This window comes from Geotrypetes seraphini, chromosome 13 (assembly GCF_902459505.1).
Source record: "Geotrypetes seraphini chromosome 13, aGeoSer1.1, whole genome shotgun sequence".
Taxonomy (NCBI): Eukaryota; Metazoa; Chordata; class Amphibia; order Gymnophiona; family Dermophiidae; genus Geotrypetes; species Geotrypetes seraphini.
Genome location: NC_047096.1, coordinates 6,065,593 through 6,081,315, shown reverse-complemented (window position 1 = coordinate 6,081,315; position 15,723 = coordinate 6,065,593). Strand labels below are relative to the sequence as shown.

The window sequence follows — 15,723 nt, the reverse complement described above, 5'->3', positions numbered from 1 at the left end:
CAAGGCAGGAGAGGGGTCAGAGAAATATATCAAAGAGATACGTTTTGATTGACTTCCTGACAGTTTGATAACAAAGTGCGTTTGAGATAAAGTTGGTTAAACATTTCTTCCATTTGCCTGCTTGGAATGATAGTGTACTGTCATGGAATCTCTTGTACAGGTAGATACAGCCCTTCAAGGATGGAAAAGCGAACATGTAGGCACTGCGGGTACAGGTTGTGCCTGGAAATTCAAAATGACGAGACAGATAGATTGGGGATGATCCTGTTATGATTTTGAAGCAAAGGCAAGCAAACTTCAAGATGACCCTTGCTTCCTGGAAGAAAAGTCCATAGTCTGTTCTTGAGAAAGACATGGGGGAAGCCACTGCTTGCCCTGGATCGGTAGCATGGACTGTTCCTACTCTTTGGGATTCCGGAATCTTGCTATTCTTTGAGATTCTGCATGGAATGTTGCTACTCTTTGGGATTCTAGCATCTTGTTACTCTTTGAGATTCCGGAATCTTGCTATTCTTTGAGATTCTGCATGGAATGTTGCTACTCTTTGGGATTCTAGCATCTTGTTACTCTTTGAGATTCCGGAATCTTGCTATTCTTTAAGATTCTGGATGGAATGTTGCTTCTCTGGGGGTTCCGGAATCTTGTTACTCTTTGGGGATTCTATTTAGAATGTTGCTACTCTTTGGGTTTTGGCCAGGTATTAGGGACCTGGTTTGGCCTCCACGAAGACGAGATACTGGGCTAGACGGGCCATTGGTCTGATCCAGTAAGGCTGTTCTTATGTAGTAAGAGTAATTTGAATTGCACTGATTCTGTTTCTGGAAAGTAATTAACTCCTTGGACTAAAAATGTGAGCTAAAGATGGTTAGAACATTGAACAGGGAATACCCAGCATCCAGTCTTATCTTCAAGATACATTGTATGAGTTGATGTATAGAATTATAGGTTATAAGATTTCCTAACTACTCACAGTACTACTACTTATCATTTATGCAGCGCTGTACATTTTAACATTCTCAGTAAAGCTTACAATCTAATCTGGACAGAGAGACAGAACATCTGGGGGTTGGGGAGTTTCTGGTAGGAGGAATGATGCCATAGGTATAGGTATCTGACAGTGAGTGGGAGTTAAGAGTTGAAAACAGCTTGAAAAAAAGTGGGCTTTTAGCTTGGATTTGAAGACTGCTAGAGACGGAGCAGGACGTATTGACTCTGGCAGCCTGTTCCAGGCATACGGCACGGCAACAAAGAAAGGGCGGAGTCTGGAGCTGGCCGTGGAGGAGAAGGACAGGGAGGAAGAGTGTATTATCCACAGAAATAGAGAATGGCGGGAGGGGGGTTTAGGCAGAAAGATAAGGAGTTCAATTTTAGCCATTTTCAATACCTTTTTATAGCCCTAAGGACATCAAGTAAATAGATATTATGTTATTAGAATTATCACTTACCTATTTGCCCCTTTGTTGTAGGAAAATTCAGGATACTGCATTGCGTGTTTCATCTCATTCATGATGGCACTAGAAGGTACCAACCTTCCAGGGTTCTCCAGTGACATCTTCCTTGCTGGTATGCCACTTCTCGATGGCAAACTAGTCCGCCGAATATCTGTGATCTTAGGAGAACTGTACTGATTCATGTTGGAGTGGTAGGAGGCAGGAGAATGTAGAGTTCTAGTAGACATTGGCATTTTTCCATAAGTTGTTGGCTTCTCTGGCTCAGGAATATATAAACGCTTCTTAATTAATGGATGGCTGTTTCGATAATCAGATGTAGTGCTCGGATAACTATTGCTTGGGTATTGCCTGTAGCTGCTATTAGGAAGTTTTGGCGAAATCATGTAACTGCTGTCGTAGACTGGCCTACTGAAGCCTTGGTTCATCTCCCTGGTTTCGTTATGAATTGGAAATCTCTTTTGATAGGAGTCTCTTTGCTGAACCTTTGAGCTTGAGTATGACAGGACACTGTTATCAATATCATTGCTAAATTCTGGGGGGGGTGGAATTAGTTCATAATTATATTCTTCTTCCCGCATCTGTTTCTCAATTGAATATGGAGTAGGTGAAGCAAATGAAGAGATCTGAAAGTCTGAGGTATCCTTGGGATATGTTTGTGTTACATTTGTAGATGGGAGGAGACCTGCGGCAAGACTCATAGAAGCAAAGTTTTGAGACTCTCCATTTCTCCAGTTCTGTTGGCCTGTTAACGTAACTGGCAAAGGAGAACAGAAAGAAGAAACCTGAAGATCTGATATATTAGTCAGATATGGCTGACTCGCATTACTAGAATTTTCATTAATAGCATGTGCAAGACTTTGATTTATTCTTGTGATATCAGATTTTGATTTTTGAGGTTCTTCATCCTTTTCATTGGCTTTGTTAAAAAATTTGTCTTGTTTACTGCTACTGAATGTTCCTGGCTTAGTATCTGTATTCCCTCCCACCAGTGTATCATTTATAGGCCTTTCACTGTACATAGGTGTCCAGCACTCTTTATTGTCTTTTAACACAAATTGAGGATCTCTAACTTGGGGTTTGGGCACAACAACAAAAGAATTTGGATTTGATTCACTGTACTGCATGATTGCTGAGCTTGTTTCAGACCTGTTCATGTTTAACGTTTCATCCATGTTAGCGTGCTGTTGGGACACGGGGCATTTTCCTTTCTGGGCTCGACTCTTTGCAGCCAAGAGGAGAGCCAATGGTGTACCAGCCTCCACCTCCTCACCAGTCACAGGATGTGTCAGTATCCTGCTTTCCTGTCGTAATGTAGATGGTGATAATAGGGATGGTGACTCTGGAGTATATGATGTAGGTGTCAATAATGAAGACGATTGCTCTGGAGTACGTATTGTAAATGTTAATAATGAAGATGGTTGCTCTAGAGTACGTGATGTAAGCGTTAATAATGAGGATGGTTGCCCTGAAGTACGTGATGTAGGTGTCAATAATGATGGTTGCTCTGGAGCATTTGATGTAAGCATTGACAATGAGGATGGTTGCCCTGAAGTACGTGATGTAGGTGTCAATAATGATGGTTGTTCTGCAGTATGTAATGTGAGGGTTGATAACGCGGATGGTTGCTCTGGAGGACTATCTGAAAATGCTGGAATATTGATTGAGGGCTTTGAAGTGTTTATTTGCTGATCTAAGTCCGATGTTAAAGAAACGAATGATGACACACTGCTAGCAGAGGGCTTCCTATTATGGTGTACCTTATAATGCGACACAGACATTTTTTGCAGCTGTTGATCTATGCCCTGAAGAGGTAAAGCTCCCTCCGATATCGGGAGTGTATTTTCTGTTTGTAGTGTCAGATCTGGCTTTGAATGCTCATGTTCAGGCAAATAATCTGGGTCGGGAATTACAATATCTAAAATAGTCATATTATTCAAAGATGTATCTGGTACAAATGAGTCTATTTCGTTCTCCCCAGTTGGTGGTAAAAGCGGAATTTTCTTCATTACAGCTTTCAGCAGTTCAGGCTCGCCAATATTTATCTGCTTGCTCTTCACATTTTCAGTGTCTTTCTTTGTGTCCAAAACATGTTTGGAACTGGCAGGTTTTAGTGATGGCTTTTCTTCCTTTTTTGTAGGAGACAAGAGAGCTTCGAGATCATTCTTTAGCTTACTAATTTTGTTCTGTTTCTTCTGAGTGGTATCAGTCGGTTTGTTAGTTGAACTAGGACTGACAATCTTGGGAGACTTTTCTGGGACATGAAGCAGACTAGATTTTATATCCTTCTCCTCTTCCTTTTTCACATTTCCTCCAGCAGGTAACACTGCAATTGATTTCAGGCCTGTTTTGGATGGTTTGGAGCCCTCAAGAATGATTGCATCAACACTCCCATTTCCACCAACTTTATTGCACTCTACACTCCGCCTAAGATTCAATGGATCCTCTGTTTGTTTCTCTGATATGATATGCTTCCCCGATATGAGAGCTGAAAGCTGATTCTGGATTTCTTTAATTTGGTTTGGTTCCTTCTGAATGATATCATGAGATGATACATTAGGTCCTAAAATATCTGGTGAATGGTCATTTATGGGAGACCAATCATCCTCTAGGTAGTCATCTTGTTGCTTAGTTATTGATGATTCAGGCAAGAATGGGATGATCTTACTTGCAGGTTTCAACAACTGAGTCGCATCAGGATTTGCAGAGCCACTAGTCGAATTTATTGTAAGTTTATTCGCATTTGAACTATCTCTGGGACTTAAAGCTTCTTCATCTTGCTTAACTCTTACTGACATCACAGCATCAAGTTCTTCCTTGAGCTGATGGACGTTGCTCATTGACTTTTGGCTGTCTCTGGAAGACAGAGTCCCTCTGCTAGGAATGATGGTTTCTCCTTTTGTGGGGTCTGAGTTTGCACTGTTCCATTCTGGTGGCATTGAGAGTTGTGGCATGTTCTTCACAGGCTTTGGTGGTATGGGTCCAGGAGAATTTGGTGAATTACTACTACTACTATCACTAGTTTTATTTGAGTCCCAGCTCTGACTGGGGCTTATGGGGTCTTCCATGATGATCACAGATTTTCTTTTATTTATTGTGTCATTTGAAGGTTTCAGTTCCTGTGAAGTGACAGAGAAAACCTTAGCTTCAGTATTTGGATTGAAACTGGAAGGAATAGGAGGCCTGACTGATGTCTGGTGGAAGTTACTACCATTGAAAGTGTTGCTGTCCTGGTGGGTTTTCTGCTCTTGATATTGGATGGATGAAGATCGCACAGGTGCTGGAGGAGGAGTTTTAAATGACCTGGGAAAGGTCAAGTGTGAGTCAGATTTGTGTGGATGTGCTGGGGGACTGGGAGCCCCAACATACCAAGAATTGCGATGTGGAATGGAATCACAATCATCTGACTGTATGGTATTTAGTATTGTCTCCGATTTCCATTTTGACACACTTTGGAACGGAGTTCCTGTAGGAGCTGGGATCAGTGCTGCACGTGCTGGAGAGGCCCCCAATGGCGGTTCTGGCGGTATAAAATCAGGGGGAGCAGGAGAAACTGGGGACGATAGTGTGGAGGAAGGAAACAACTCTTGAGGCAATGGAGGAGCCGGCGGTGGCATTGATGGCGGCGGAGGAGGTGGTGGTGCCAGTGATGCCAGTGACGGTGGTGGCGGCGGCGGCACTGACGGTGGGGGTGGGATGTCATCATCCAGAAAATCTCCGCCATAACTCATCTGCCGCAGATCTCCAGCAGAGCTGTACAGTCTATAATTTCCATTCAGTTTTGGCCCATTCCCTGAAGGAACAAAACACATATTGAAATCTTATGGAAAACCGTTCAGTGAGATTTGTAGGATGTCAATCAAATTGAACCCTTTGGTGAAAAATGTTTCTGTTTCTAATGTTTGCCCTGTAGGCAAAAGAGAGCAGTTTATTGTCTCTCCCAAAGCTATCATTACTTTTTAAACTAACTCCCTCTTTACTAAGCGCTAATGCGCCCATTATAAGTCTATGGACGCGTTAGCGTTTAGTGCGCGCTAAAACGGCTAACGCAACTTAGTAAAAGTAGGCCGAAATTAACCAATATTAAAGCCCTTAATTTTTTTCACAATCCTGTTCTGACAGTGATTGTCTATTTAGCGGCGTAGTAGCACAATGGAAAGAGGGCGCGGTGTTGGTGGGGCGCTGGTACCCGTCCTCCTTTCTGCCCCGCTCCTTCTTGGACCCCCCCCCCGCCCCTCGCCCGCAGTGCGCATGCACCCCTTCCCTTCCCGAACCCGGTCAATTTTCTCGGCTCGTGCAGTATCACGAACTTGCTGCCTGCGTTTGTGTCGGCTTTCTCCGATGTCACTTCCGGGACACGACGCAGTCAGAAAGTTCGTGACGCTGCTCACCCTGGGGAAATTAAAGAGGGAAGGGAAGGGGGGCACGTGAGCGGCAGGGGGTGGCAAATAGGGTGGGGGTGGGGGAGGGGCGCTATCACCCCGGGCGCCGCTCACCCTCGCTAAGCCACCCAGGTGTGCTGTGGAAACATCTGGGTCTTCCTTTCCATTTTTTGTTTAATAACATAATAAATAATTCAGCTTTACCCAGCCTTTTACACCACCTTATTTTCAGACTTCTTTGATCCAATCGCCATTCTGCAGCCCTTATTGCAGGGGTGCCGAATAGGTCAATCGCGATCGATCAGTAGATCGCCAGGGCAAAGTGAGTCGATCAGACTCACTTTGCCTTGGCAATCTACAAGGCTGATCAGCCTTCCTCTCCCCTATGTCAGTTCTGCCGTCGGAGAGGAAGTTCGGGCCAGCCAATCGCTGCCTGGCTGGGCGGAACTTCCTCTCCGACGGCAGAGTTGACGTCGGGGAGAGGAATGCTGGTTGGCCCGCAGGGAAGCAGAGAGAGCTTGGTGCGGCAGCGGTGGCGGCTTTGGGGCCTGTTCCCCGATGGTGGTAGCAGTGGCTTGGTGGAGGGTAGGGAGAAAGAAAGAAAAGGGGCAGGCAGGGAGACAGAAGGAAAGAATGGAAACAGAAAAAAAGAAAGGGGGCATGAAGAGAGAAAAAAAAGAAAGGGAGGCAGGAAGAAAGAAAGGTCAGGGAGAGAGGAAGAAAAAGTTGGGGGAGGGAATGAGGTCTGGAGGAGAGGAAACATACAGGCTGAAAGAAGGGAAAAAAGATTGGATGCACAGTCAGAAGAAGAAAGTGCAACCAGAGACTCATGAAATCACCAGACAACAAGGTAGAAAAAATGATTTTATTTTAAATTTAGTGATCAAAATGTGTCTGAATTTATATCTGCTGTCTATATTTTGCACTATGGCCCCCCTTTTACAAAACCACAATAGCGGTTTTTAGCGCAGGGAGCCTATGAGCGTCGAGAGAAGCGCAGCTCCCTACGCTAAAAACTGCTATCGTGGTTTAGTAAAAAGGGAGGGGGGTATATTTGTCTATTTTTGTATGGTTGTTACTGAGGTGACAGTGCATAGAGTCATCTGCCTTGACCTCTTTGAAAAAAAAAACGGAATAGGAATGATAATTAACATTTTCTCAGCGCACAGTGGGCTTTGTGGGTTTTTTTTAAAATTTTATTGTTGGTAGATCATTTTGACTTGGTCATTTTAAAAGTAGCTCACAAGCCCAAAAAGTGTGGCCACCCCTGCCTTATCGCTATATCCTTTTCTAATTTATTAATGCTCCTATTTACTGTCATATTTTATATATAAATATTTTTAGAAAAGCAAAAAGTATTCTATTTTTATTGGACGAATTACTCACTTGACAAATATTCCTAGGGTGGGGAGGGGGGTTGGGTTTTACGCTGCCTGATTATTATATTTTTCTTCTGCTCAAGATCACCGTGATGAGTCAACGTGGTTGACCTTTTCTTTGTTCTTTAGCTTTGGAACAACTGGGGGGGGGGGAAGGGGGGATTCAACATTTTTTTAAGTCTGTACCAACTTGAAGATGTTTCTAGTGTACTTTGAAGTGGGGTCTTTTCTGTATATATTGTAAAATCATGTGGTCTTCAAATAAAAACTTAGGCCCTCTTACAAAAGTGTGCCGTGCGTGTTTAGCGCATGCTAAATCAACACATGCGCTAACCGTTAATGCGTCCATAGGATAACACGCACGTGTTAGCATTTAACGCGTGCTAATATTTACCATGCACTAAAAAGCATAGTGCACCTTAGTAAAAGAAGGGGATAATTTTTTAAAAATCCTTTGACTTTTTTTTTTACTGTGCCACTATTTATATAGATCATGGTGCAGTTGATGAACACTGGTTGCCGTACATGATAAAGGACTCGGTACTACTCGAAAGGGTCCAGACATGGTTAAGGGGCTGGAGGAGTTGCCTTACAGCGAGAGATTAGAGAAACTGGGCCTCTTCTCCCTTGAAAAGAGGAGTCTGAGAGGAGATATGATTGAAACATTCAAGATAATGAAGGGAATAGACTTAGCAGATAAAGACAGGTTGTTCACCCTCTCCAAGGTAGGGAGAACAAGAGGGCACTCTCTAAAGTTAAAAGGGGATAGATTCCGTACAAACGTAAGGAAGTTCTTCTTCACCCAACTGGAATGCTCTTCCGGAGGCTGTTATAGGGGAAAACACCCTCCAGGGATTCAAGACAAAGTTGGACAAGTTCCTTCTAAACTGGAACGTACAAAGGTGAGGCTGGACTCATTTAGAGCACTGGTCTTTGACCTGGGGGGCCACCGCATGAGCGGACTGCTGAACACGATAGACCACTGGTCTGACCCAGCAGCGGCAATTCTTATGTTCTTATGGGGGTCCTTTTACTAAGATGCACTAACGGATTTATCACACACTAACGAGTATTGAATGCTATATGCCGTGCAACCTATTATACGGGAGTGGTTTAAAAATATGGTAAAAAAAATAAGCACGTTAAACATTGTGGTCTCCATCGAGGGCTATATTAGACCCGGATCGCGTGTCAATTGCGTGATGGCGCCCTATCGTGAATCATGCCTCCGCAAAAGATAGGCACTGGAAATATAGGCCATTTCTGGTGCTTTTCTTTGTCATGAATCACACCTACAAAGTCACTTTAGGCTGCCTTATGCCACTTCCGGCGTTAGCCAAGTCCATAGTGGTGTTCAGTGGCCTAAAGCATCTATCTAGGTGCAATTCTGGTGCGTATTATTTAGGCACTGGTGGACACTTTAATGGTGCCAATTTTTGGCCATTTTAAATGGTGTTTGTTAATTAACATAGGCACCAGTACCTAAATTTAGGCTCCGTTTCAAGAATTTTCACCTATGTCCAGCGAGTTTCCAGTTTCTTCACGCCGTCAGGAAAACAGGTTTTGTCCAACTCGGCAAAATACTCATTGACGACGTCGATGACTTAATGGACTGTGGCGCCACCTCATGGAAATTTACCAAACTTTTCAAAGCACCTTTGTATACCTATGAGCTACGGGGTCCTTAATGCACTGTACTTCATTAGTAAAAGGACCCCAAAATGATTTATGGAGGTCGACAGACATGTGAATATAATAGAGTCAAGCAGGTTTTGTCTTTTCTTGTCCTTTATCTTATCAAAGTGAGAAGCATTACAAAGATGACAGTTAAGACATTAAGGATTGAGGAATGTTCCTTGACCTAATCAGAAGAGAAAGATCATCGGAGAAGGACATTATGTTTGGGAAGATTGAAGGAACCAGGCGAAGAGGGTGACCTGGAATCAGATGGCTGGAACTTGTTGAAAACAACCATGGGGGATGACGCTGGAAGACCTTTCCTGACTAGCACAAAATTGATTTCTTTTTGGATCTGTAATTCATCGAGTCTCTAGGACTCGTGCACAAGTCGAGGGCATGTAACATACATACAGTCATCATTATTTAAACAAGTATTCACGGGGGGAAGAGGGTAAGGGGAGTTGGAAATTGAGGGAATGTATTGAGAGATGTAATAGGTAATTTGAAAAATTTATTTTGAAGGAATGATAAACATATATTAGAAGTTAATATGGTAAATTTAAATGTAATGACTATTTTACTGTATTATATTATTATATATTTATTTCATTTCTTCAATAAAATGTTATAAATTAAAAAGAATGAGGGGGGAAGGGTAGGGGGAAGGGGAAGGGGAAGGGATCAAGTGGGGGGGGGGTAGAAAGGAACTGATTAAGTTATATGGAAATATATTTTGGAGGAATAATAGAAATATGTATGGAAATATTATTATTGTGAATCTAACTGTAATGAATATCTCTTTATATTATATTATTGTATATTTATTTGATTCCTTCAATAAAATGTTATAAATTAAACAAACATTCATATGTAGGGTTACCAGATTTTACTTTAGTAAAATCTGGACCCTTACACTCACCCCAAGGCCCGCCCAGTTCTACCTATTCCCGCTCCATTATGCCCCAGTCCCACCCCTAATCCCGCCCCAGTCCCGACCTCCTGCCGCTTGCTCTCATCGGGCAGGAGGTGAGGATGCCCTCCTGCCCGACGTAATTTCAAGGAAGCTTTTCTAAACCCAAAGTGCCGGGTTTTGAAAAGCCGTCTGGGGAAATCTGGTAACCCTGTTCATATGACCAGTAATTATTTTTTTGGGATTTTGCATTTATTTATTCAGCTGATAGCTTCAACAAAACAAGGAAAAACGGTGATCAACTCTAGGTTCAAAAAGATCAACGGCTTACCCAGAGAAATATTATCAGCAAAACTCATCGGAACTGATGGAGTTGGAATAGCCAGTCCATGGGTCTCGTGGTTCTGAAAAATGACAAAGTGAAGTAAGTGGTAGGATCTATCAGCAAAATGTAGGCTGTTTAGAAGGATAGATGTGTGGGAAGGGGAGGAGTTGCTTTTTTATGGTCATCAAGGCCAGTGCAAGAATATTTGGTGCTCTAGGTAAACCTTTAACCTTGCACCTCTCTACACACTCCTTTGTCTAGCTCCAGCCCTTCTTGAAATCTACCAGCTCAGCAACTCTTGAGACCCTAACCCAGGGGTGGGCAACTCCGGTCCTCGAGGGCCACAATCCAGTCGGGTTTTCAGGATTCCCCAATGAATATGCATTGAAAGCAATGCATGCAAATAGAACGGGGAAATCCTGAAAACCCGACTGGATTCTGGCCCACGAGGACTGGAGTTGCCCACCCCTGCCCTAACCTAACACTTCCCCCAGTGGCTCACAGTATGAATCATGAGTATGGGATCTCACACAGAAAAGCCCACTCTGCACAAAACCTGAGAAGCCCAAAAGAAGATGCAGAGAGGGCCAGGTCTTGCCAAATTTGGGCTTGCCAACTGGTAATATTTTTTTCAGGATAAGTTTATCCAGTCCTGGTTTTACTTTTTTCCCCAGACTTATTTATTTATAAAATTCTTTAAAAAAAAAAAAAAATCTTTATTCATTTTTAAACATACAATAAGTGTATCAATATGCTAAAACAAATTAATCATAAATATATCACAATAATGTGCTATTATCTTCTACCCTTCCCACCCCTTTCTATTATATAATCAAATACGTTGTACAATATATAATAATAAAATCATAAAATTATCCCCCCACCCCCCTCATAATTGAACCTGTAAATTAAGGGAAAAAATGTCATCTAATCAGTACAATATTTTGTTAATGGCTCCCACACATCTTGAAATTTCCTAAAACACACTCGCTGTATTGCAATATATATTTCTATTTTATATATATGACATAGGGAATTCCACCAAAAATTATAATTTAGTCTACTCCAGTTCTTCCAATTATAAGTAATTTGTTGAATGGCAACTCCAGTCATTATAAACAATAATTTGTTATTTGAAGAAATCTGACTTTTTTCTCTCATTGCCATACCAATCAGCACAGTATCATATGATAATGCCAATGGGTTATCTAATAAACAATTAACTTGGTCCCAAACTGATTTCCAAAAAGTCATAACAAATGATCTAAAGTCCCTGCTTCAAGATGACAGTGCCAACATTTATTAGACTTAGAGCTATCCAATTTTTGTAACTGAACAGGGGTCCATAATGCTCTATGCAACAGAAAAAAAACATGTTTGTCTCATAGATGCTGACATTGTACATCTCATCCTCCAAGTCCAAATTTGTGTCCATTGAGATGCAGAAATTTGATACTTGATCTCAATGTTCCAAATGTCTTTCAGACCAATGTTTGGTTTCTTTTTAAGAAGTCCAGATAATATTTTATACCACTGAGCAGCCTGGTGACCCAGGAAGTCCGCCTGAAAGCATAAGAACTCCATACTATATTGATCTTTACGATTTTTCCACTCAGGGAACCCAGCCTGAATGGCCTGCTTCAATTTCAATATAAACAGCTGGGGAATTAGGTCAAAAAATATGTTCCTGAAGGACCAGGTTAATGAATGCAACAGATAAAGGAACAAAAATAATGCTTCAAATACCTTATTAACCTAGAATGGTGCTCCATTCTAGAATGAGCACCATTCTAGGTTAATAAGGTATTTGAAGCATTATTTTTGTTCCTTTATCTGTTGCATTCATTAACCTGCTTCAATTTCAACCATCTAAAACTTTCTGATTTATTAAGGCCATATTTATATTGCAACTGTGAAAACTCAAGCAGTTTACCATTAGAGATAACATCATCCAATAAACGTATTCCTGCTCTCATCCAATGCTTCCAGGTGACCTTTTCTCTGCCAATTTGAATCTTGGAGTTTAGCCAAATAGATTGATTTGTAGATTTGCAAATTGGAATAGTTGTTAAATTACTTACATAATGCAATGTTTTCCATGTATCAGCTAATATTTTATTATCTTTACTGTACCTAGGCATTTTAATACTGAGCACATGACAAAGGCGCAAAGGAGACATGAGTTGCCATTCTAACCACAACCAATCTGGGAATTTTTCCATGAGCTCTGGGAGGATCCAATACATACCCTAGCGCAAAATATAGGATTGATATAGGGAAAGTTTACCCCTCCCTCTGAAATTGATCTTTGTAAAGATACCAAAGCAACTCTAGGAGTTTTACCCAGCCAAATAAATTTTATAAGAATGCTATTTAATTTTTTATAAAAGGACCCTTGAAAATAAATCGGCAACATACCCATCTGATAACAAACCACGTTTGCAATTTTAAAGGCAGTACCTTGTTTGGACATTTTTTTGAAGTTTTTAGAGATTAATTTTTCATATATACCTTTGAAGGAAGTGATCAAAGATTTTTCATAAAAGGACTATGACTGGAAGGTAAACTCTTTCTCCAAGGGAGGTCTCATAACCTTCCCTTCAGAGTTTTGTATCTCTGAGCTTTTTTATAAATTTGTTTGATCACCCTTCATAGGTTAGTTATCTATACAGGCCAGTTCTCTTCGGTGTTTATCATAGTTTTTCTGGCTTTGTGTCTATCAACTTTATATCCCTGAATTCACTTTAGTACAACTAATTTAGAAGCAGCCAGTGGTAACATCAATTGTTGTAGAGATTTTAAAAATTCAATCTGGTTCGAATTTGGTGCATATACATTGAATAGCGCCATGGTAGTATTTCCCATGCTCATGTCTACATGTATCCATCTTCCTGCAGGATCAGGCAATCAACTTAAACGTAGCATTACATTTGTTACTCACTAATATTGCTACACTTGCTTTTTTCTTAACAGCTGGGGCAAAAAAACAATGTTTTATACAACCTCCTTCTAGCTTTTTGGACTCTATAGCTGATAAATGAGTCTCTTGGATGTAGCATATATCTATATTCTGCTGTTTAAAGAACAAAATAATTTTCTTCCTTTTTATTGGATGGTTGAGGCCATTAACTTTTAACGAAAATAATTTAAGCTCCATTAAGATAATTTTTCCTATGACACTTGAACTTCAACAAATACATCATCTTTTTATAATTTTCCTGCATAAAACTTTTCTCCCTTAATTTACAATATATAGCATCCTCCCTTTCCCTTAAGTCCATAAATTTTATATTTATAAGATTACAAAATCCCTCCCCTTCTCCCTCCTATAACCCTCCCTCTCTTATATTGTGATAACATAAGGTCAGACCAGCCACCCACCCCCTCCCCCAAGTATCCTACTTCACTATTACTTTTCACTATACACAACAATCAAACAATATATTAACCCCCCTTAATTATTCCTTTAATTTTATCCCAAACCTATTACATAGAAATCTACATAATTCATTTTAATAAAGAAATGTATATTATAAATTACCTTATGTTTACAATATCAATCTAAATATAAAAATACTTTAGAATTTCCTTTACCCTTTCTTTTAAAAATATTACATTAATTGCAAAACCATAAATGCATTACAATATTACAATACATCAAATCTCTTACATCTAGGAATTCCACTGAATTATAAATTTATAAAATTCTTTCAAACTTTCATCCATATAATTTCTGTTAATACTATAATTGATTAAAATAGTTATTTTCCATCATATTACATAAATCTCTAAATTAAACTATTTCCATAACCAGGTGTAAAAATAAATGTTTCATTGTATCCTTTAAATTAATATAATTATCTTAAATACATAGGAATTCTCTATGTATTCCCCTTCAATATGACAATTTATATTCTTTAATCTTACTAATTATGATAAATCATAACGTTAAGAATTCCATTTAAACACTTATCATGAAATGTACTAAAATTTTCTTTAAATAATAAATACTCCATAGAATATATTAACGTTATCAAATCATATAATAAAAAAATATATACTAAATATGTTATTCATATAAATAATTAATTACCTAAGAAATAGAGTCAATTTATACATTCTTCATCATATCTATAAAATTATTTAAAAATTAGTAATTTAATATGAATAATTAAGGATCCTGCTTTTTAATATTATGGCAACAGTATAGAAATATATTTCAAATCATTAACTAGGACTTTCACTATTCTATCCACAAAAATTTGATGAATTAAAAATAAGTAAATGTCAAAGTGCTAACAGAATCATAAATATGAGTACATATCTTATACACCTTTCAACTTCCCAGTGTATGATGCAGGAATCTATGTCATCAATTAGTTTCTATATTTTCCTAAAGGGCCTGTAGAAAGTCCATTATAGTTCTGCATCCTCCTCTCCAATCCCAGAGAACTCACTCATGCCCCATACCATAGAAATCATTCAGAGGCTGCTCTATCATGGCCAACGTCCTTAATTCGTTCATATTCAGGCCAGAACAATGTATCCCCGATACCATTTTCTATTGATTTAAATATTGGTTCGGCCTGGAAGTCATGTACTCGGACTTTTTTTAAAAAAATTTTCTTTATTTCCTTTCCATGCAACCATACCTAGCTCGTATAGCCTGCTGAGGTGGTGGGATTGCACCTTGGGGCTGGTATTCCCGTACGATTCACAGCAACACAATCTCTTCACTTCCGAAGAATGTCTGAGATCCGGTCACAAAAACACTTGCCGAGCGTGTAGGACTCCTGGCCCAGCTTGTAGTCGACCACGACGGGAACTCCCTACAGCCATTTCCTCATGGCGATCTGCACGGGGCAGGAGTGTAGGAAGATTGCTCCTGTCCCGAAAGCCTGCTAAACCACCAGGTAAGGCCGGGAAGGCGGCATGAGGTAAAAAATATGGGTTTTAAAATTTTCCCCCTCCCTAGAAAAAAATTGCGATTATGTGAAATCGCGAGTGCAGAAACCGCGAATGGGGAGGGGGAAGTGTATTCAAACTGACTTTAAGGAAGATGCCTGCTTCCAAATTCCAGTAAGTTTAGGTCCAATCTTGACATGTTCTCCCTGATTTGTCTAGGAACTAGTTAGTGACCAGGATAGCAGATCTTTCCTTGAACAATTGCTTGTGCCTACTACCTTTGGAGAATTCAGGAAACGCCTGAAAACACATCTATTCCTGAAATACTTAGGAAACCAACCTATTCAATCTTAGTCCTTAACAACCGAGCGCAAGAACCACTTGTCACTAAATCTGTACTTTGTTTATTCATTCAATCTGTAACATTTCTAATCATTGTAAACCGCATAAAACTTCACGGTCCTGTGGTATATAAACTGTTATTATTATTATTATTACCAAAACCCTTATCCACTCCCTCATCACCTCTCGCCTAGACTATTGCAATCTGCTTCTCACTGGCCTCCTGCGTAACCATCTCTCTCCCCTTCAATCCATTCAGAATGCTGCTCACATCACCCCTCTCCTCAAGTCACTTCACAGGCTCCCCATCCACCTCTGTATGCAGTTCAAACTCCTCTTATTTATCTACAAG

At 40.2% G+C, this 15,723-nt stretch overlaps 1 protein-coding gene across 1 annotated transcript in view; it reads right to left on the bottom strand.

The window, feature by feature from the left end:
• Positions 1-15,723, bottom strand: part of C13H6orf132 (chromosome 13 C6orf132 homolog) — a 45,006-nt gene that overhangs the window by 6,802 nt on the left and 22,481 nt on the right. Inside the window, exons 3-4 of the mRNA XM_033918437.1 lie at positions 10,131-10,203; positions 1,446-5,241 (exon numbers count right to left, since the gene is read on the bottom strand). Of these exons, the coding sequence (XP_033774328.1) occupies positions 1,446-5,241; positions 10,131-10,203 (3,869 nt within the window). The remainder of the gene's footprint in view (positions 1-1,445; positions 5,242-10,130; positions 10,204-15,723) is intronic.